Source organism: Saimiri boliviensis, chromosome 2, assembly GCF_048565385.1.
Source record: "Saimiri boliviensis isolate mSaiBol1 chromosome 2, mSaiBol1.pri, whole genome shotgun sequence".
NCBI lineage: Eukaryota > Metazoa > Chordata > Mammalia > Primates > Cebidae > Saimiri > Saimiri boliviensis.
Window position 1 is genome coordinate 172,658,664 of NC_133450.1, and position 24,323 is coordinate 172,682,986.

Consider the following 24,323-nt stretch of genomic DNA (forward strand, 5'->3'; position numbering starts at 1 on the left):
GATGTTCTTGGCACTTTGCCATTATGTGAATAAGTCCAGGCTAGTTGCTTTGGGATAAGAGACTATGCAGAGCAAAGACAAGCTGTTGAATCTGCGACAGCCCTATGCCAACCAGCTCCCAGCCATGTTAAGTGAGCACCACTAAGACCAGCAGATGAACTTTCCAGCTGAGCCCGGCCCAAATTGCCAATTCACAGAATTATGGGTTAAAAAATGCCTTGTTTCAAGCCACTAGGTGGGGATGATATATTACACAGTGGAAGATAACTGATAGAAGGTCAAATCTAACAATATTTTAACTAAGCATGATCACTTATAGGCTTTTGTGTTAACTGGCATGGTTTCTTTCATTTGGTATATCATATATGCAGAATATACCCATATAATTTATCTTCCAAACCAATGTGCTTTGAGAATAAACTGGGACTGTCCTGGGTAAAATGGGATGTATGCTCACCTTACATGTGCAATAGCTTATTGATGGTTATCTCTTTATGCTTTCCTTAATCACAGAATGTCATGGCTGGCAGGGACTCTAGAGACCTTCCAACCCTTGATTCACAGAGGGGAAAAATGGGGTCCAGGGTTGAGAAGTGTTTTTCCCAATGTTGTACAGCTCATCAGTTGTGGGGGAAAACCCTTCACTGTCAATGTGGTAGAATGAAAATGCTCTGGAGTCAAGAGACTTGGGTTCAAGTCCAGCTTCTCTTGCACAGCTGTACAATCTTGCTCTGTGGTTATATGTGGCCATGCCATACAAAGGAAACCATGCCTTGTTTCCTTTACTAAACTTAGAGCTCCTTAACCATAGAAATAGTGAATTTTGTACATTTTTTTTTTGAGACAGAGTCTTGCTGTGTTGCCCAGGCTGGAATGCAGCAGTTGCATTTGGCTCACTGCAACCTCTATCTCCCAGGTTCAAGCAATTCTCCTGCCTCAGCCTCCCAAGTAGCTGGGATTATAAGTGCCTGCCACCACACTTGGCTAATTTTTGTATTTTTTTTTTTTCCATAGAGATGGGGTTTCACCATGTTGGCCAGGCTGGTCTTGAACTCTTGAACTTGTGATCCACCAGCATCAGCCTTCCAAAGTGCTGGGATTACAGGTGTGGGCCACCACGCCGGCCAATTCTGTGTCTTTAGATCTCTTAAACACTAGCTGAGACCCAGTGTTCGGCACATAATAGGTGCTCGATACATATTTATGAAGGAAGTTGAAAAAAGTGTCCGTCATGAGAGTCTTTTATTTCTGATTGGAACAGCATAGAGTATACTCAGAAAAAGAAAAGAAATCCAGTCCATTCCAGGGTTGGCACTTGGGGGAGCAATGAAGGAAATCCCCATGGGCTACCCTGCCCACACTGCAGGGGCCAGCTTCCAAAGGGGGACTGCACGGGGAGAAGGACACTGTGGACAGCCTGTTTTCTTGCTCTGTGCCTTTAGGGATTGTAGCACCAGCCAGAGCAGTTGTCCTGACCCAGTAACGACTGCCTTGACTGACTTTTGTTGGTTTTCCAAAAGTTACCAGTTAGGAAGCTGGGAGCTTTTGATCTTCTCTAACAGCTTCTTTGACCTTTCACCTCGAATTACCAAGAGGATGAACACTTTGCCAGCCCTTTCTCTGAGAGTTCCTCCTAGCCCTGAGAGCCAAGGGCCTTGACTTCCTGGCATCTTCCTCCCATTCCTGCACATCTTCCTGACTGCCTCAATGGTTGTGTGCAAACATCCTCTCATCAGCCAATTGGCCCCTCTGCTGGGGGCCACACCTCATGAGGCCCTTTTTGGGAATTTAGAAAACTTTATCTGTCACTCCCTGATTTTCTTCCCTAGGGCCAAACAAAAGCATTGCACTAAACAGCAGAGCAATGGGGGAAAGCGGGGGCGGGAGAGAAAGCAAGCGTATCTCAGAAATGTCAATGTGGTGTGAGCCAAGAAAAATCAAACACATTCAACTGTTTGTTTGCTCGTGGGTTTTCAGGAAGGGACAGGCCTTTGCATAGTGCAGATGCTCTACAATAGCATCTTGAATAAAGAAACCTAGATATTGCTTTAAGTGAGCCACACCTGTGTCATGCATCTTTTACCAGGAACCCTCTCCTGTTGGGAGTCCCTACAAGAAGTAGTCCTTGGTTGTTGCCTACTTGACAAGACCTGGCTCTCCACTAGGCTGCATTATTTAAGGGCCAGGTAAAGGGGATGGGGTTTTTCTTCTTTTTCAAATGAGGGAGCTCTTGGAGACTTAAGATACATTATACTGGAAGTTATCAAAATATTCTATTCCAAGTGCTTTTAGAATTTTTTTTTTCAGTTTTCTACCTCTGGCATCATTAAAATATGATGAGAAGGCCAAGCAATGTGGACACATAGACCTGGGTCTGGGTCTCAGTCTTACCTGCTGTGAAATGGCCAAGTATAAATTAGTTAGCTTCCTTGTGCCTAAGTTTCTTTCTACTTACGCTAGTAATATTACAGATTCCTACCCTAGATGTTTGCTGAAGTTCCACAGTATAGTTTACTGTGGGCCAATAACTCAAGGCCCTGGGCTCTCAGTGTTGGAAAAGACTTTCAGAATAAATGCTGGCAAAATGTTCATCCTTTTGACAATCTGAGTTGAAAGATCAAGAAGGTATTAGAGAAGATCAAAGTCTCCTGACTGGCAACTGCTGGCAAATCAACAGGAATCAATCAAGGCAGTTGTTACCTGGGTTACAACAACCACCCTGGCTGATGCACAAAACACGAAAATGGAGCTGTCCTGATGCTCTCCTCCCTGTGCAGTCCCCCTTTGAGAGCCAGCCCCTGCAGTGTGGGCAGGGTAGCCAGGGGGCTTTCTCTCATTGCTCCAAGTGCCAGCCATGGGATAGACTGGATTTCCGAGTATACTGTGTGCTGCTGTTCTATGCAGAAGTGAGAATGTCACAAGGAACATTTAGTGCAGAATCTGATGCATATTAGGTATACAGTTTTGTTGAATGAATTTGTGTGTGGTGCTATACTAAGAGGTAGAGCTGCTTTTCCTTCTTTCTCATTAGTTTTTTTTTTTTTTAACCTCTGGGGCAATGGCCCAAGGATTCACTTCAACAACAGTGGGTGGGGGTATTCTCTTGATTTGGTCTATACTCAGATTGTACTTTGCTGATGTTGTGTTCGGAGCACCCAGTATATAACAGTAGATAATAAAATCAATTAAAGTAATGATAGTAACGTAAGAGAGAGAACATCAGACATGTAGGCATTTATACTATATAAATGCATCTCTTTAAATTATTTTTTGAATTGAGTGATAATGTTCATAGTCAAGAGAATATGTAAGAAAAAGTGAGTAGCCTTCCTGCTTCAGACCTTCAGTGGTCTTTCTCAGAGACGATCACTGTGGGGTTTTAAAACATGGTTGCAAATTCTTTGACACTCTTCCCATCAGGAGAGTGACATGCTATATGACACTGATCTATTCTAGGTAAACTTTTTGTTTCCTCCCCCTTTAATCAGGACACACTTACGATTGCTTTGGTCAGTCAGGTAGAGCAGAAGTAAGTCTCTGTAACTTCTGGGATGGGATCATCACAGACCATGTAGCTTCTGTCTTCTGTCACTGCAACATTCACTTTTGGAGTCCTGACTGACCTCTTATGTAAAACATTTCACTATTCTGAGGCTACCATGCTGTGAGGAAGCCCAAGTCACATGAAGAGGCCATGTTTAGGCATTCCAGTAGACAGTCCCAGCTGAGCCCAGCTTTTGAATCATTTCTGCCCAGGTGCCAGAAACAGCAAAGAATCCTCCAGATGACTGTGACCCCAAGACAAGATACAAGTAACCCTTCAAGTCTTCCTGCTTCAGGCCACAGACATTATGGAGCAGAGACAAACCTTCCACAATGTGCCCTATTTGAATTCCTGATTGACAGGATCGAAGGGCAGACTAAAATGGTGGTTGTCTCACACCAGTAAGTGTTGGGGTAGTTTGTTACACAGATTTAATAATCTGAACAATCAATCACCATAACTGTGTGATTACTCAGAGAAATTTGTATCTTATATACACTTTCTCCTTTTCCTTAAAGAAATTTTTTTGAGTTACATAATAGTTGTACCTATTTATGGGGTACATGTGAAATTTTTATACAAATGTACTTCCTTTTTCCTTTCAACACAAATTGAAGCAGATGCACCCTGTTATGTACCATACTTTTTACAAGGAAACTATTTTAAAAATGCTTTACTTACAGCTTTGCGAACGTCAGGTAAGGTAATCCAGAGAGGAAACACTATGGGGAAAACAATCAGAAATGTGATTTGCTTGCGGGTTTCAGAAGGCCAGGCAAGGCTGAGAGGCTGGTCCTCCTCATCGTCAGCTGTCTCTGTGGTCTGTGGTAGAAAAAGGTACAATTAGACAAACAAATATATATATATATATATATATATATATATATATATATATATATATATATATATATACAGTCACAACAGTAGGAGCACAGAGCAAAAGCGGAAGTTCCATGTCTTAACAGGAGTTTTCCAGACTCCATCCAGTAGCTTCATACATAGCTTTTTGAGGTTTGTAAGAAACAGTAATAGTCTAAGTCCTAGGAACAAGCCCTAGGAACACTGCCAATTCATAAGCATGTAAGAATTTTCTTTTCTCTCCTTGAACACTCATCAGCTTCTCATGTTCATCAACTGATTATTCCACTGGAGTGGGCTACAACTACCATTCACTACCTTCTTATGAGAAACTGTATGTGGAGGAGAAGACTTGATGACCACCGTCTCCCCATCTTCCCATTTCCTTGAAGACAGAGTCACAAGATTCAGATTCCTTGGGAAGGAGAGGACTGATAACAATATTTCTTTCTCTCTTTGTTTTTTAGAACACTAATTTCCATCAGGCAAATGAAAGTAACCACAGAAACAATTCAGTAATACTACTAAGAGAGGTTAACTTCCCACTGGCCTTGGAAGAGTCAAGCACATCGATTTTGTGTAGTTGTGAGTTTTTTTTTCTTTCATTGATATTTTACACATTTATGGGGTACATGTTTTTTTTCCATGCATTGAAGGTGTAATGATCAAGTCGGGGTATTTGGGGTCTCCATCACCTTGAGTGTTTACCATTTCTACGTGTGGTAACGTTCCAAGCCTTCTCTTCTAGTTACTTTGAAATATACAGTGTGTTTTTGCTAGCCATAGTCACCTTAGTCTCCCATGAAACATTAGAATTGATTTCTTCAATCTAACTAAGTTTGTATCCATTGACCAACCTCTCTTCATTTCTCCCTCTCACTCCCACACCCTTCTCATGTTGTGAGTTTTTCACCTGCTTAACCACAGATGAATTCTAAACCATTGTACTTGTAGCCAAAGGTGACTTATGCAAACATATGCCTCAGTCCTCAGAAACAGCAGGCAGAAGTCGAGCAAGACACTGAACCTGCACAGGGTGTCAGAGCCAGGGAACAAACTTCAGAGTTTCTGACTTGGCAGCCCATGGCCAGCGTTTTATTTGTCAGTCCCTGAAGTCAGCAGCTTCTGAAGTCAGAGCTGGAAGAGACGGAGGGAGGATCTGGCCCCAGCAGGGTGACCATTAGCCTGTCAGATGGGCCCTCAGCACTTCTAAAACAGCACTGTAGACATCATCAATCACTCGCTTCCCTGCTTGTTTAAAAAATGAAAGTGCAGCAGTGGACCACGCATCAGATCTAAAAATATCAACAGGAACTTTTCCACTGATGCTTCCTTTTGAGATCATATAAATAACTTTAGAAAGCTTATTCCTGGGGCTCTTGCTTCCAGCACCACACACTTTCCAAACAGTAACAGCACCCCACTCCAGCGCCTGTGCCCCTGAAGAGGTGGCAGGTGTGGCAGGCTTAGGTCAGCTGGCCTCCAGGAGAGGTCAGTACTGGACGAGAGGCCGGGCTCGCAGCAGTGCTATGTCATATTTATCTGGCAAACCTGAGGTCCTGTCAAAAGTATGTGTAGTGGTTTATACAAACTCTTCAACTCTCTTTAGGAGTTAAAATTTGAAATAAATAATAAAAAGGGATAACAAGCCATATTGAAAAAGGTTGGTAACAACAGGTTCTTCTGCTTTGGGTATATGTCCTTGGCAGTGGGTAAAAGAATTTGTAAACAGCAAATATGAGGAAATTAAGGGGATTAGCTATAATAATAAGGCAGAAACAGGAAGCTGGCAGTTTATTTTGGTCCCCTGGATCCTTATTAAATGCACACCTTACACTTCCTATTTCTTTACTATGAAATTCTCATGTCACTCTGTCCATTGCTTTCTTGATTCCATCCTCAGGGCTCCCATCTTTGATGGAAGCTTGGTGTGCTGGCTTTGGTCCCTCTTCTATGCCACCTCCTCTCTCCCTTATGGATGTAGCAGGTGTAGAGAATATTATTCCCTATTGGGCTCACCAGCCTCCCAAGGTGTCACCTGGCTATGTGAATAATCTCTGTGCCACAGGGCCAATGTAGATTAAGGAGACAGGTATATTTTCCTATCTGTTCCCTCTGAGATATGATCATTCTTATTTAACCCAAATGAATCACTTTCCCCTTCCCATCTGGCAGATGCCCCAGAAATGGGCATGGGAGCCCTGGGATATTGCCTCATTCTTAATAAATACTCCATCTCACATGAGAGAGAGGATTTTTTTTTTTTTTTCCAGCAGAGGGTCAGTCAACTTGCCTGAAGACCCATCAAGCTGATAAGTTCATTAAGGTTCCTCCCCCTTCTGGCACTGATGCCTCCCCCAGCTCTGTTCATCACTACTATCCACAATCTAGCAACTTATCTCTCAACTTCAAGCTAACCTTTTTCTGAGAAAAAAACAAAAGCAACTCTTCATGATTCATATCATTTTAATGACACCAACAGATGGTGACATTTCATCAATAACCCTTCTGCTTATAACCTATGGATTAGCTCCTTTCTCCATCTGCCAAAGTCACCAGGCAGGCATTGCCACTAGCAAACAGCAGAAAATAATTGTCTGTTTAGATGCATAAGCTCTAAACACACTAGTGTCCAATGCAAACAATTAGCTATATTGTACAGCTTCTAATGCGGCATTGGAGGTAGCTGTTGCTAGGGCAGAAATGGACTAGGAGAAGAGACTCTCTCAGACTGTGCCAATAGGGCTCTCCCTGGAAACTTCACAGCCTCTTGGAAGCCAAGTCCTGCTCTAGGGAAGAACAGCAGCCCAGAATCCTGGGGTGGATTTGAGAGGTGCCCCAGGAACAAGGCTGTCAGTATACTTTAGGTGAAATTCTCTTTGCCAAGTAAAGTCTCACTCTGGCTCAATGGGAGACAGCTTGCAAGCTGGTTTGAAAAGTGGAAGAAAAAAAATTCTGTTCCAAGTTTGAGGCTCATTTTATCTTTGTCCAAACTGGATGCTCCAGGGGAGAGGCCACTGAGGTGAGGACAGTGATTTTCCAACTTTTGCTAGAGTTGCGGTACACTGGCTTTGACCCTGTGACAACTCGCCCTTACCTCCTAAAACTTCTGCAGAGAGTCCACAGAAAACAAAACGAAGCACAATGCTTCAGAAAGGAGTCAAAAGGCTTTTCATATAAGGGCTTAAAATAGCTTGATATCTGCTGGGGTCTCTGTAGAAGCCCTAGAATCGTGCAAAGCTTTAAGGCCTTGTAATCTTTGATATGGAAAATCTGACACAAAACATATGACTTGAAGTTCCCATATGGTGGGTGGTGGTGTGTTAGTTGTCAGAACTTAAAAGAATTAGTGCAGCATGCTGGGCAGAGTAGGTGGTAGAGAATCAGAAATCCTGAGTTCCATTTTTTTGCTCAGGCCCATGATGCCTTGGGGAGTCAACACCATTGCCTGCAAGCAGTCACTGAGCACCTACAGGTATAAAGCACTGCATTCAATTCGAGGAGTCTTGGATTTAAAAGGTGAGCCAGAACAGAAGATTCCAAAGAATGATATTTATCCAGTTACAGGGATGCCGGCAGGTTATGTGGTAAGAGACGACTGCTTGTCTTCACATATCTATTCTGCCTATTACAGACTGAATTGTGTTCCCCCCAGCCACGCCCCTTCCTTCTCTCTCCCCACCAAAAATTCATATATCGAAGCTGCAACCCCTGCTACTACTTCAGAATGCGACTAATTCAGAGATAGGATCTTTAAATTAAAACAAGGCCACTAGGGTGGGTCCTAATTGAATCTGCCTGGTATTCTTAGAAGAGAAGATTAGGACACCAGGAGAGACAGGAGGGGTTCCTGTGCACTGAGGGAAGGCCACATGAAGATGAAGACGGCACAATGGCGACATCGGCAAGCCAAGGAGAGAGGCCTGCAAGGACACCAGCCCTGCCAAACTGCGGAGCTTGGACTTCCAGCCTCCAGAACTGCGATAAAGTAAGTTTCAATAAGGTAACTTTTAATAAACAAAAAGCAATACAATGTAGCAACTATTTACACAGAATTTACACTGCATTAGTCACTCTAATCAATCTAGAGATGATTAAAAGGACACGGGAGGGTATATGTGTGTTACATGCAAATTATACCCCATTTTATATCAGGGCCTTGAGCATTCATGGATTTTTGGGATCCAAAGGGATCCCCATGGATACCAAGGGATGACAGTACTGCATTTATGCTTTAATAAACAGAAAGCTTGCCTTTACCTAGGCCTGGAATAAAGACTCTAGTTTTCAGCCTTTTCCTTGGCAAGGTGTGGCCATGTGATTAAGTTCTGGCCAAAGGATGTATTGGAAGTGTGCCCCACAACTTCCTGGATCTATCTTTAAAGGGCGGGGATATGTCCTTGCTCCCTCCTTCCTGCTGGCTGGAGGGGACTTTGGACCAGAGCTGAAGATATTTTTGGGCCATGGGGTGGAGGAACAAGGCTCTGAGTTTCTGACACCCATCAAGGGCTACTTGAGCCCTGGACTGCCTATACGAACTTGAGAGACAATGCCAAACTGATGACTGATTGCAATGCTTCCAGACAGTGGCATCCACAAGCTATGACTTCATTTGCTGAGCAGCCTGGCCACTCTACAAATTACACAGGAAGCAGGAATCTGGTCTCTTTACATCTTAGTAATGCAGGTCAGGGGATCCCATGTTAACACTAGACAGGATGTCAAAATGCAGGACTGAAACTGGTTTTCTCGCTTTTTACAGGAAGTTCTGCACAAGTCATGAACCCACTTCACATCACGATATGTTCTTTCCCACAAGGATGATAAAAAGAGCACTCTCAAAAAATTCTATCTTCTTCAAGCCACTGTTATTTTGAGTTTTTGGTTCTTTACAGTGCAAGTTTATCCTAACTGATCTACAGTTCTCTTTATGAGGACTCAAGGGAGAAACAGCTCTAACATCTCAGCATTAAGAAAAGTCAGACCTCTTCTGAGAAACTAAAAAGTCTTAGAGGCGAGGGGAAGATCCAAGATGGCCATTTAGGAACAGCTCAGGATTGCAGCTCTCAGTGAAAGCGCAGAGGGTGAGTGGATGCTGCATTTCCAGATGGATTTTTATTGCCCACAGACCAGGAGATTCCCAGGCGGAGGAGCCCCACGGTTCGCCAGCGTGGCTGTTTTGGCCTGCATGGCTGCTTTGCCAGCGCAGCGGTTCTCTGTACAAAATACACTGTTCCAGGTGCCCTTTTGGCTGGCGATTGGAGCCCCGGGAAGTTGCCCATTCATCTGATTAAAAAGGGGACTGAACAGGGAGCCAGGTCAGGAGATTCCTGGGTTAAAAAAAAAAGCGCCATGAATCTCAGCACTGCTGTTTAAGCCAGCACAGTGAGTCACCACAGGGGAAATCACACAGATCCCGGCACCTTTTCAACAGGCAACTGGACCACCTGGGAGAGAGTTGACTGTTCAATGAAAAAAAAAAAAAAAAAGGCTCTGAGGCAGGGAGCCAGGTGATCAGGCTCGGCTGGTCCCACCCCCACAAAAGAACAGCAATTGGAAACTCTCTGGATTGAGAGTTTTACAGCAAGCACAGCTGAACCGGGGACAGTCCAGCTCTGTGGGGGAGGGGCATCTGCCATTACTGAGGCAGCCCGCCATTGCTGAGGCAACCCGCCATTACAGAGAGAATCCACCATTACAGAGGTGGGCCACCATTGCCGAGGCAGTTTTAACTACACCCATATAAACAGGACTGCAGGGAAGATCACACGGCAGCTGGGCGGAGCCCACAGCAGCTCAGCAAAGCCTCTGCAGGCAGACAGGGACTAGGCTGCCTCCTTGCTGGGCAGGGCAGCCCTGAAAAAAAGGCAGCAGCACAATGGAAACTCATAAATAAAGCCCTAACTCCCTGGGACAGAGCACCTGGGAACAAAAAGCAGTTCATGAGTTCTGCTGCAGCAGAGCTAAACGTACCTGCCAGCAGCTCTGAATGAACAATGCAGCTCACAGCTCAGCACTTGAGCTCCTATAAAGGACAGACTGTCTCCTCAAGCAGCTCCTTGACCCCTGTATATCCAAAGAGTCACCTCATAAAGAAGAGATCAGACTGACATCTGGCGGGTATCCTTCGGGGACGAAGATAGCAGAAGAAGAAACTGGTAGCAACCCTTACTGTTCTTCAGCTGCTGCAGGTGAATCCCCAGGCAAGCAGGGCCTGGAGTGGACCTCAGCAGTCCTATAGCAGAGGGGCCAGACTGTTAGAAGGAAAACTAAGAAACAGAAATAACTTCATCATCAACAAACAGAACGTTTACTCAGAGACCCAATCTGAAAGTCAGCAACTACAAAGACGACAGGTGGATAAATCCATAAAGATGGGAAGAAACCAGTGCAAAAGGGATGAAAACACCCGAAACCAGAACACCTCTCCTCCTACAAGGGATCACAACTCACCAGCAAGGGAACAAGTCTGGATGGAGAATGAGTGTGATGAAATGACAGAATGAGACTTCAGAAGGTGGGTAATAAGAAACTTCTGTGAGCTAAAAGAACATGTTCTAACCCAATGCAAAGAAACTAAGAACCTTGAAAAAAGATTTGATGAAATACTAATGAGAATGGACAACTTAGAAAGGAATATAAGTAAATTGATGGAGCTGAAAAACACAACACGAGAACTTCGCAAAGCATGCACAAGTTTTTTTTTTTTTAATTGCATTTTAGGTTTTGGGGTACATGTGAAGAACATGCAAGATTGTTCCATACTTACACACACGGCAGTGTGGTTTGCTGCCTTCCTTCCCCTCACCCGTATCTGTCATTTCTCCCCATACTATCTCTTCTCACCTCCACACCCCCGTCCCTCCCCCATTTCCCCCCAATGGACCCCAGTGTGTAGTGTTCCCCTCCCTGTGTCCACGTATTCTCATTGTTCAACACCCACCTATGAGTGAGAACATGTGGTGTTTGATTTTCTGCTCTTGTGTCAGTTTGCTGAGAATGATGGTTTCCAGGTTCATCCATGTCCCTACAAAGGATATGAACTAGTCGTTTTCGATGGCTGCGTAATATTCCATGGTGTATATATGCCACGTTTTCCCTGTCCAGTCTATCATCGTTGGGCATTTGGGTTGGTTCCAGGTCTTTGCTATTGTAAACAGTGCTGCAATGAACATTCGTGTGCATGTGTCCTTATAGTAGAATGATTTATAATCCTTTGGATATGTACCCAGTAATGGGATTGCTGGGTCAAATGGGATTTCTATATTTAGGTCACTGAGGAATTGCCACACTGTCTTCCACAATGGTTGAATTAATTTACATTCCCACCAACAGTGTAAAAGTGTTCCTATTTCTCCACATCCTCTCCAGCATCTGTTGTCTCCAGATTTTTTAATGATCACCATTCTAACTGGTGTGAGATGGTATCTCAATGTAGTTTTGATTTGCATTTCTCTAATGACAGTGATAATGAGCATTTTTTCATGTGTTTGTTGGCCTCCTGTATGTCTTCTTTTGTAAAGTGTCTGTTCATATCCTTTGCCCACTTTTGAATGGGCTTCTTTGTTTTTTCCTTGTAGATCTGTTTTAGTTCTTTGTGTCTGTTCATATCCTTCGCCCACTTTTGAATGGGCTTGTTTTTTTCTTTTAGATCTATTTTAATTCTTTGTAAATTCTGGATATCAGCCCCTTGTCAGATGGGTAAATTGAAAAATTTTTTCCCATTCTGTTGGTTGCCGATTCACTCTAATGACTGTTTCTTTTGCCATGCAGAAGTTGTGGAGTTTGATTAGGTCCCATTTGTCTATTTTGGCTTTTGTTGCCATTACTTTTGGCGTTTCGGTCATGAAGTCCTTGCGTACGCCTATGTCCTGAATGGTTTTGCCTAGATTTTCTTATAGGGTTTTTATGGTGTTAGGTCTGATGTTTAAGTCTTTAATCCATCTGGAGTTAATTTTGATGTAAGGTGTCATGAAGGGGTCCTGTTTCTGCTTTCTGCACATGGCTAGCCAGTTTTCCAACACCATTTATTAAGCAGGGAATCCTTTCCCCATTGCTTGTTTTTGTCAGGTTTGTCAAAAATCAGATGGTTGTAGATATGTTGTATTTCCTCTGAGGCCTCTGTTCTGTTCCATTGATCTATATCTCTGTTTTGGTACCAGTACCCTGCTGTTTTGATTACTGTAGCCTTGTAGTATAGTTTGAAGTCCGGTAGTGTGATGCCTCCTGCTTTGTTCATTTTGCTTAGAATTGACTTGGCTATGCGGGCTCTCTTTTGGTTCCATATGAAGGTTAAGGTGTTTTTTTCCAGTTCTGTGAAGAAGGTCATTGGTAGCTTGATGGGAATAGCATTGAATTTGTAAATTACTTTGGGCAGTATGGCCATTTTCACGATGTTGATTCTTCCTAACCATGAACGTGGAATGTTTCTCCATCTGTTTGTGTCCTCTCTTATTTCATTGAGCAGCGGTTTGTAGTTCTCCTTGAAGAGGACCTTTACATTCCTTGTTAGTTGTATTCCTAGTTATTTTATTCTCTTTGTAGCAATTGTGAATGTCAGTTCATTCTTGATTTGGCTCTCTTTAATTCTGTTATTGGTGTATAGGAATGCTTGTGATTTTTGCACACTGATTTTGTATCCTGAGACTTTGCTGAAGTTGCTTATCAGTTTCAGGAGATTTGGGGCGGAGACGATGGGGTCCTCTAGATATACAATCATGTCATCTGCAAATAGAGACAATTTGATTTCCTCCTTTACTATTTGAATACTCTTTATTTCTTTTTCTTGCCTGATCGCTCTGGCTAGAACTTCCAGTACTCTATTGAATAGGAGTGGTGAGAGAAGGCATCCTTCTCTAGTGCCAGATTTCAAAGGGAATGCTTCCAGTGTTTGCCCATTCACTATGATATTGGCTGTTGATTTGTCTTAAATAGCTTTTAGTATTTTGAGATATGTTCCATCAATACCTAGTTTATTGAGGATTTTTAGCTAAAGAGCTGTTGAATTTTGTCAAAGGCCTTCTCTGCATCAATTGAGATAATCATGTGGTTTTGTCTTTGGTTCTGTTTATGTGGTGAATTATGTTTATGGACTTGCGTATGTTGAACCAGCCTTGCATCCCTGGGATGAAGCCTACTTGATCATGGTGGATAAGCTTTTTGATGTGTTATTGCAATCCACTTGCCAGTATTTTATTGAAGATTTTTGCATCTATGTTCATCATGGATATTGGCCTGAAGTTTTCTTTTCTTGTTGAGTCTCTGCTGGGTTTTGGTATCAGAATGATGTTGGTCTCATAAAATGATTTGGGAATGATTCCTTCTTTTTGGATTGTCTGAAATAGTTTCAGAAGGAATGGTACCAGCTCCTCTTTGTATGTCTGGTAGAAATCGGCTGTGAACCCATCTGGACCTGGGCTTTTTTGGGTGGTAGGCTCTTAATTGCTGCCTCAACTTCAGACCTTGTTATTGGTCTATTCAGGGTTTCAACTTCTTCCTGGTTTAGGCTTAGGAGGATGCAGGTGTCCAGGCATTTATCCATTTCTTCCAGGTTTACTGGTTTATGTGCATAGAGTTGTTTATAATAATCTCTGATGATGGTTTGGATTTTGGTGGAATCTGTGGTGATATCCCCTTTATCATTTTTTATAGCATCAATTTGGTTATTCTCTCTTTTCTTTTTTATTAATCTGGCTAGTGGTCTGTCTATTTAGTTGATCTTTTAAAAAAACCAGCTCCTGCATTTACTAATTTTTTGAAGAGTTTTCTGTGTCTCTATTTCCTTCAGTTCTGCTCTGATCTTAGTTATTTCCTGTCTTCTGCTAGGTTTTGAGTTTTTTTGATCTTGCTCCTCTAGCTCTTTCAATTTTGATGATAGGGTGTCAATTTTAGATCTCTCCTTTCTTCTCATGTGGGCACTCATTGCTATATATTTTCTTCTACAGACTGCTTTAAATGTGTCCCTGAGATTCTGGTATGTTGTGTCTTCATGCTCATTGGTTTCAAAGAGCATCTTTATTTCTGCCTTCATTTCATTGTTTATCCAGTCAACATTCAAGAGCAAGTTGTTCAGTTTCCATGAAGCTGTGCGGTTCTGAGTTAGTTTCTGCATTCTGAGTTCTAGCTCGATTGCACTGTGGTCTGAGAGACTGTTATTATTTCCGTTCTTTTGCATTTGCTGAGGAGTGGTATATTGCCAATTCTGTGGTCAATTTTAGAGTAGGTGTGATGTGGTGCTGAGAAGAATGTATATTCTGTGGATTTGGGGTGGAGAGTTCTGTAAATGTCTATTAGGTTTGCTTGTTCCAGGTCTGAGTTCAGGTCCTGGATATCCTTGTTGATTTTCTGTCTGGTTGATCTGTCTAATATTGACAATGGGGTGTTAAAGTCTCCCACTATTATTTTGTGGGAGTCTAAGCCTCTTTGTAAGTCATTAAGAACTTGCCTTATGTATCTGGGTGCTCCTGTATTGGGTGCATATATATTTAGGATCATTAGCTCTTCTTGTTGCCGTGATCTTTTTACCATTATGTAATGTCCTTCTTTGTCTCTTTTGATCTTTGTTGCTTTAAAGTCTATTTTACCAGAGATGAGAATTGCAACTCCTGCTTTTTTTTGCTCTCCATTTGCTTGGTAGATCTTCCTCCATCCCTTTATTTTGAGCCTTTGTGTATCCTTGCATGTAAGATGGGTTTCCTGGATACAGCATACTGATGGGTTTTGGCTTTTTATCCAATTTGTCAGTCTGTGTCTTTTGATTGGGGCATTTAGTCCATTTACATTTAGGGATAGTATTGTTAATGTGTGAATTTGATACTGTCATTTTGATGCTACCTGGCTGTTTTGTTGGTTAGTTGATGCAGATTCTTGATTGTGTTGATGCTCTTTTACCATTTGGTATGTTTTTGGAGTGGCTGGTACTGGTTGTTCCTTTATATGTGTAGAGCCTCTTTCAGGAGTTCTTGTAGAGCACCTTTGGTGGTGATGAAATCTCTGAGTACTTGCTTGTTCACAAAGGATTTTATTTTTCCTTCACTTATGAAGCTTAGTTTGGCTGGATAGGAGATCCTGGGTTGAAAGTTCTTTTCTTTAAGGATGTTGAATATTGGCCCCCAATCTCTTCTGGCTTGTAGGGTTTCTGCTGAGAGATCTGCTGTGAGTCTAATGGGCTTCCCTTTGTGGGTAACCTGGCCTTTCTCTCTGGCTGCCCTTAGCATTTTCTCTTTCATTTCAACCCTGGTGAATCTGATGATTATGTGCCTTGGGGTTGCTCTTCTTGAGGAATACCTTTGTGGTGTTCTCTGTATTTCCTGGATTTGAATATTGGCCTGCCTTGCTAGGTTTGGGAAGTTTTCCTGGATAATATCTGAAGAGTATTTTCCAGCTTGGATTCATTCTCTTCATAACATTCAGGTACACCTATCAAACGTAGATTAGGTCTTTTCACATAGTCCCACATTTCTTGAAGATTTTGTTCATGCCTTCTTGTGCTTTTTTTCTCTGTTCTTGCCTTCTCTTTTTATTTCATAGAGTTGATCTTCGACCTCTGATATCCTTTCTTCTGCTTGGTCAATTCGGCTGTTGAAACTTGGCATGCAGAAGTTTCAACAGCCGAAATAACCAAGCAGAATAAAGGATATAAGAGGTGAAAGATCAAGTCAATGAAATAAAACAAGAAGGTAAGATTAGAGAAAAAAGGGTTAAAAGGAATGAACAAAGTCTCCAAGAAATGTGGGACTCTGTCAAATGACCTAATCTATGTTTGATAGGTGTACCTGAATGTGATGAAGAGAATGAATCCAAGCTGGAAAATACTCTTCAGGATATTACCCAGGAAAACTTCCCCAATCTAGCAAGGCAGGCCAATATTCAAGTCCAGGAAATACAGAGAACACCACAAAGATATTCCTCAAGAAGAGCAACCCCAAGGCACATAATCGTCAGATTCACCAGGGTTGAAATGAAGGAAAAAACGCTAAGGGCAGCCAGAGAGACAGGTCTGGTTACCCACAAAGGGAAGCCCATTAGACTCACAGCAGATCTCTCAGCAGAAACCCCACAAGCCAGAAGAGACTAGGGGCCATTATTCAACATCCTTAAAGAAAAGAACTTTCAACCCACGATCTCCTATCCAGCCAAACTAAGCTTCATAAGTGAAGGAAAAATAAAATCCTTTGTGAACAAGCAAGTACTCAGAGATTTCATCACCACCAGGCCTGCTCTACAAGAGCTCCTGAAAGAGGCTCTACACATATAAAGGAACAACCAGTACCAGCCACTCCAAAAACATACCAAATGGTAAAAGAGCACCAACACAATCAAGAATCTGCATCAACTAACCAACAAAACAGCCAGGTAGCATCAAAATGGCAGTATCAAACTCACACATAACAATAATAACCCTAAATGTCAATGGACTAAATGCCCCAATCAAAAGACACAGACTGGCAAATTGGATAAAAAGCCAAAACCCATCAGTATGCTGTATCCAGGAAACCCATCTCACATGCAAGGATACACAAAGGCTCAAAATAAAGGCATGGAGGAAGAATTTACCAAGCAAATGGAGAGCAAAAAAAAAAAAAAAGCAGGAGTTGCAATTCTCATCTCTGATAAAATAGACTTTAAAGCAACAAAGATCAGAAGAGACAAAGAAGGACATTACATAATGGTAAAAGGATCAATGCAACGAGAAGAGCTAATGATCGTACGAATATACGCACCCAATACAGGAGCACCCAGATACATAAGGCAAGTTCTTAATGACTTACAAAGAGGCTTAGACTCCCACACAATAATAGTGGGAGACTTTAACACCCCATTGTCAATATTAGACAGATCAACCAGACAGAAAATCAACACGGATATCCAGGACCTGAACTCAGACCTGGAACAAGCAAACCTAATAGACATTTACAGAACTCTCCACCCCAAATCCACAGAATATACATTCTTCTCAGCACCACATCACACCTACTCTAAAATTGACCACAGAATTGGAAGCAAATCACTCCTCAGCAAATGCAGAAGAACGGAAACAATAACAAACAGTCTCTTAGACCACAGTGCAGTCAAGTTAGAATTCAGAATTCAGAACCTAACTCAGAACTGCACGGCCTCATGGAAACTGAACAACTTGCTCTTGAATGTTGACTGGATAAACAATGAAATGAAGGCAGAAATAAAGATGTTTTTTGAAACCAATGAGAATGAAGACACAACATATTAGAATCTCTGGGACACATTTAAAGCTGTCTCCAGAGGAAAATATATAGCAATAAGTGCCCACATAAGAAAAAAGGAGAGATCAAAAATTGACACCCTATCATCAAAATTGAAAGAGCTAGAGGAGCAAGATAAAAAAAAAACAAAACTCAAAACCTAACAGAAGACAAGAAATAACTAAGATCAGAGTAGAACTGAAAGAAAGAGAGAAACAAAAAACCCTTCAAAAAATCAATAAATGCAGGAGCTGGTTTTTCAAAAAGATCAACAAAATAGACCACTAGCCAGATTAATAAAACAGAAAAGAGAGAATAACCAAATGGATGCAATAAAAAATGATAAAGGGGATATCACCACAGATTCCACAGAAATCCAAACCATCATCAGAGATTATTACAAACAACTCTATGCACATAAACCAGTAAACCTGGAAGAAATGGATAAATGCCTGGATACTTGCTTCCTCCCAAGCCTAAACCAGGAAGAAGTTGAAACCTTGAATAGACCAACAGCAAGGTCTGAAGTTGAGGCAGCAATTAAGAGCCTACCACCCCAAATAAGCCCAGGTCCAGACGGGTTCATAGCCAAATTCTACCAGATATGCAAAGAGGAGCTGGTACCATTCCTTCTGAAACTATTCTAAATAATTCAAAAAGAGGGAATCATTCCCAAATCATTTTATGAGACCAACATAATCCTGATACCAAAACCCAGCAGAGACTCAACAAGAAAAGAAGATTTCAGGCCAATATCCATGATGAACATAGATGCAAAAATCTTCAATAAAATACTGGCAAGTGGATTGCAATAACCAAAAAGCTTATCCACCATGATCAAGTAGGCTTCATCCCAGGGATGCAAGGCTGGTTCAACATATGCAAGTCTGTAAATGTAATTCACCACGTAAACAAAACCAAAGACAAAAACCACATGATTATCTCAATTGATGCAGAGAAGGCCTTTGACAAAATTCAACAGCCGTTTATGCTAAACACCCTCAATAAACTAGGTATTGATGGAATGTATCTAAAAATACTAAAAGCTATTTAAGACAAACCAACAGCCAATATGATAGTGAATGGGCAAAAACTGGAAGCATTCCCTTTGAAATCTGGCACTAGAGAAGGATGCCCTCTCTCACCACTCCTATTCAATAGAGTACTGGAAGTTCTAGCCAGAGCAATCAGGCAAGAAAAAGAAATAAAGGGTATTCAAATAGGAAAGGGGGAAATTAAATTGTCTCTATTTGCAGATGACATGATTGTATATCTAGAGGACCCCATCGTCTCCGCCCCAAATCTCCTGAAACTGATAAGCAACTTCAGCAAAGTCTCAGGATACAAAATCAGTGTGCAAAAATCACAAGCATTCCTATACACCAATAACAGAATTAAAGAGAGCCAAATCAAGAACGAACTGCCATTCACAATTGCTACAAAGAGAATAAAATACCTAGGAATACAACTAACAAGGAACGTAAAGGACCTCTTCAAGGAGAACTACAAATCGCTGCTCAATGAAATAAGAGAGGACACAAACAGATGGAGAAACATTCCATGTTCATGGTTAGGAAGAATCAACATCGTGAAAATGGCCATACTGCCCAAAGTAATTTACAGATTCAAAGCTATCCCTATCAAGCTACCAATGACCACCTTCACAGAACTGGAAAAAAACACCTTAACCTTCATATGGAACCAAAAGAGAACCCAAATAGCCAAGTCAATTCTAAGCAGAAAGAACAAAGCAGGAGGCATCACACTACCGGACTTCAAACTATACTTCAAGGCTACAGTAATCAAAACAGCAGGGTACTGGTACCAAAACAGAGATATAGATCAATGGAACAGAACAGAGGCCTCGGAGGCAACACAACACATCTACAACCATCCAATCTTTGACAAAGCTGACAAAAAGAAGGAATGGGGAAAGGATTCCCTGTTTAATAAATGGTGTTGGGAAATCTGGCTAGCCATGTGCAGAAAGCAGAAACTGGATTCCTTCCTCACACCTTACACTAAAATTAACTCCAGATGGATTAAAGACTTAAACATAAGACCTAACACCATAAAAACCCTAGAAGAAAATCTAGGCAAAACCATTCAGGACATAGGCATAGGCAAGGACTTCATGACCAAAACATCAAAAGCATTGGCAACAAAAGCCAAAATAGACAAATGGGACCTAATCAAACCACATTGCTTCTGCACAGCAAAAGAAACAGTCATTAGAGTGAATTGGCAACCAACAGAATGGGAAAAAATCTTTGCAGTTTACCCATCTGACAAAGGGCTGATGTCCAGAATTTACAAAGAGCTAAAACAGATTTACAAGAAAACAACAAACAAGCCCATTCAAAAGTGGGCATAGGATATGAACAGACACTACAAAAGAAGACATATGTGAGGCCAAAAAACATAAAAAAATGCTTATCATCACTGGTCATTAGAGAAATGCAAATCAAAACTACATTGAGATACCATCTCACGCCAGTTAGAATGGCAATCATTAAAAAATCTGGAGACAACAGATGCTGGAGAGGATGTGGAGAAATAGGAACACTTTTACAGTGGGTGGGAGTGTAAATTAGTTCAACCATTGTGGAAGACAGTGTGGCAATTCCTCAGGGACCTAGAAAGAGAAATTCCATTTGACCCAGCAATCCCATTACTGGGTACATATCCAAAGGATTATAAATTGTTCTACTATAAGGACACATGCACACAAATGTTCATTGCAGCACAGTTTACAATGGCAAAGACCTGGAACCAACCCAAAGGCCCATCGATGATAGACTAGACAGGGAAAATGTGGCACATATACACCATGGAATATTTTGCAGCCATCAAAAACAATGAGTTTGTGTCTTTTGTAGGGACATGAATGAATCTGGAAACCATCATTCTCAGCAAACTGACACAAGAGCAGAAAATCAAACACCACATGTTCTCACTCATAGGCAGGCATTGAGCAATGAGAATACATGGATACAGGGAGGGGAGCACTACACACTGGGGTCTGTTGGGGGGAAATAGGGGAGGGACAGCAGGGGGTGGGGAGTTGGGGAGAGATATCATGGGGAGAAATGCCAGATATAGGTGATGGGGATAAAGGCAGCAAATCACACTGTCACATATGTACCTATGCAACAATCTTGCATGTTCTTCACATGTACCCCCAAACCTAAAATGCAATTAAAAAAAGAGAAAAAAAAGAAATACTGGGAGTCATGTAATCAATATGATTCTTTCTTTGCTTTGTTCACTGGGGAGTTCAGAGCCAAGTTTTTAACCCACACCCGGCAATCACTGTGCTGGATCTGTGCTTGCTGTACTCCAGTCTTACTATTGCACTTTTTAATCCTGGGCTGTATTTTCTCATAACTGTTCATTTTTCCTTTTTTAGCAGATGTATTTTTGTAAGTAGCCTCAAATCTTGTAAAACAAGGTGGGACAGGCCTAAGTAAAAAAACTAACATTCCTCAGTGGTCTAATAGAAATTTTAGTGTAACTTTATCAGGTTGAAAAGACTTGAGAGTCAGGCTCGGTGCCTCACACCTGTAATCCCAGTACTTTGGGAGGTCGAGGTGGGTGGGTCACTTGAGGTCAGGAATTTGAGACCAGCCTGGCCAACATGGTGAAGCCCCATCTCTACTAAAAATACAGAAATTACCTGAGCATGATGACTGATGCCTGTAATGCCAGTTAGGAGGCTGAGGCAGGAGAATCACTTGAAGGAGGCAGAGGTTGCCATGAGCTGAGATCTAGCCACTGCACTGCAGCCGGGTGACACAGTGAGACTCTGTCTCCAATTAAATTGGGGATCTAATTAAGCTAAAGAGCTTCTGCACAGCAAAAGAAACTATTACCAGAGTTAACAGGCAACCTACAGAATGGGAGAAAATTTTTGAAATCTATACATCTGACAAAGGGCTAATATCCAGAATCTATAAAGAACTTAAATTTACAAGAAAAAAACAACCCCATCAAAAAGTGGGTGAAGGATATGAACAAAAGAAGACATTTATGCAGCCAACAAACATATTAAAAAAAGCTAATCATCACTGGTCATTAGAGAAATGAAAATCAAAACCACAATGAGATTCCATCTCACACCAGTTAGAATGGCGATCATTAAAAAGTCAGGAGACAACAGATGCTGGAGAGGATGTGGAAAAATAGGAACACTTTTACACTGTTGGTGGGAGTGTAATTTAGTTCTACCATTGTGGAAGACAGTGTGGCGATTCCTCAAGGATGTAGAACTAGAAATACCATTTGACACAGCAATCCTATTACTGAGTATATACTCAAAGGATTATAAATTACTATAAAGACACATGCACATGTACGCTATTGGGAACAGTGCCACAATAAGCAAAGACTTGGAACCATCCCAAATGCCCATCAATGATAGACTGGATAAAGAAAATGTGTCACATACACATCATGAAATACTATACAGCCATAGAAAAGGATGAGTTCATGTCCTTTGCAGGGACATGGATGAAGCTGGAAACCATCATTCTCAGCAAACTAACACAATAGAAAACCTAAACACCGCATGTTCTCACTTATAAGTGGGTGTTGAACAATGAAAACACATGGACACAGGGAAGGGGACATCACATACCAGGGCAGGTCTGTGGGTGTGGGGTGAGGTGAGGGATAGCATTAGGAGAAATACCTAATATAGATGACATGTTGATGGGTGCAGCGAACCACCATGGCATGTGTATACCTGTGCAACAAACTTGTATGCTCTGCACATGTATCCTAGAACTTAAAGTATAATAATAGAAAGACTTGAGAAAGAGAGAATATAAATGTTATTCTAAGTGACAACTGGTGACAAATGGATAACCACCTTCTAGGACTCATTTATCAATACTGGAGATTGAAATCTGGAGGTTCGGCCATCAGAAATCTTACAGAACACAGAAGAGTTTTAGTGGTCAGTTAGCATGTACTGAAAGGCTAAAATCAACTTGTCTCTATTTTCATTTATTTGGTAAATGGAAGGTGAGGCAGTAGCTGGTCCAGATTCTCATAGCATTATGAGAATCCACTCAGCTTTGCATGTACATCTAACACTCTTTCCACTTGAATTTGGTATAGATGTTTGTCTCCAAATAAACATCAGGTCTTTGGAGGAGGGGTCTGAGCTGGATTCACCAGTTCAGAGCTTGCCTCAGAAGCAAGAAAAGTATTTCTTGGAGACAACCAAGTTTCTTATTTTTTGTCTGTGAAGGGCACTGAGCAACATTCCAGGGTAAAGGTGAGCCCACTTTAACACAATTTCTCCTATCAGAGAAATAAAGTGAAAACCCAGGAGGCATCTGAAAATAGGCCAAATTCAAGTTCAGTTTTATTGACTGGTAATAGATCTCATCACCAGTTCACAAGGAGCAATCTCAGAGGATCACCCAGGTTTGCCTAAATCTCAGTTGAGGTTTGATTCAGGCTGGGAATGTAGATCTTACATCTCTCTCCCTGCTCACTTCAACTCTTAGGAATTCCACCTCTTATCACTGGGAAGCCCTTTCAGTGTGGCATGATGCTGGGTCAAAATGGAATGTCATCACTTACATATTTATGTAAAAACATAATTCACTTACTTTAAAATCACTAGTGCATCTCCTGCCTTCTAGACCTCGCCAGACCTTAAACACCGTGTTATTGCAAGTCAGAGCTTATTTGTCTCCTGGGATGTTTTAATGTGGGATTACCTTTCTGTACAAGAACTTGTTACTCAATTAATCATATGGACAATAATAGATCACAACAGACAAGCTGCAATCATTTACGGTAGGAGCTTTAGGCCCCAAGAAAAGAAGCTCCAGAATTTCAGAGTTGGAAAGGTCCTGTCCTTGCGACCAGCCCTGTCATTTGATGGGTAGAGAACCTGAGATGAAGTGAACTACTGAACAAAAATCACAGTGCCAGGCCAACCCTGAGTATCTCCTAACTCCCAGATTAAGGATCTTCCCCTATTCCACACTGCCTTTCTCCTTTGGTCCTAAAAATAGATAGGAATGGGCTTTACATCCAGTTATACCAGGCTTCTCAGCTTTATTTTGTAATAAATTTAACCTATTAAAATAAAAGCTAGCGATCCGACTTTCAAGATGGCCGCCTAAGAACAGCTCAGGACTTCAGCTCCCAGTGAAAGTGCAGAGGGTGAGTGGACGCCGCATTTCCAGACGAACTCTTATTGCCCACAGACCAGGAGATACCCAGGCAGAGGGGTCGCCAGCGTCGCAGTCCCAGCCGGTGCGGCTGTTTTGGCCCCCGCGGGGCTGATTCCGCCCGCGCGGCTGCTGTGACCACTCCCTGTTGCTGCGGTTCTCCGTACAAAAGCCACTGGTCTGGGAGCCCTCTTAGCTGGCGAGCAGAGCCTTGAGACGGCAGAGCTGCCCATTCATCTGAAATAGCGAGTCAGGCCAGCAGATTCCTAGGCAAAAAATCCGCCAGGAGCCGGCGCCGCGGTTCGAGCCGACTCCGTGAGTCGCAGCACGGGAGATCCCGGCGCCTTTTCAACAAGCGACCGGAACGCGGGGTCGGTCAACTTAAAAGAAAAGACTCTGAGTCAGGGAGCCAGGTGATCAGGCTCGGTTGGTCCCACCCCTCCACCCCCAACAACAACGAAAACAAAAACAGTAATTGGAAACCCTCTGGGTCGAGCCCTTCAAACCAAG

The 24,323-nt window shown here is 42.1% G+C and overlaps 1 protein-coding gene and 1 long non-coding RNA gene across 3 annotated transcripts in view; one reads left to right on the top strand and one right to left on the bottom strand.

The window, feature by feature from the left end:
* The window catches only part of SLC24A2 (solute carrier family 24 member 2), a 306,778-nt gene that overhangs the window by 39,483 nt on the left and 242,972 nt on the right, over positions 1 to 24,323 (bottom strand). For both annotated transcript variants that reach the window (XM_010338722.3, XM_010338723.3), the window contains one exon: positions 4,226 to 4,366. In XM_010338722.3, the coding sequence (XP_010337024.1) occupies positions 4,226 to 4,366 (141 nt within the window). The remainder of the gene's footprint in view (positions 1 to 4,225; positions 4,367 to 24,323) is intronic.
* LOC141583732 (uncharacterized) lies at positions 4,713 to 11,128 on the top strand. The gene is made up of 4 exons (XR_012516591.1): positions 4,713 to 4,987; positions 7,818 to 7,921; positions 8,214 to 8,390; positions 9,165 to 11,128. It is a non-coding gene; the product is annotated as an uncharacterized LOC141583732 (long non-coding RNA).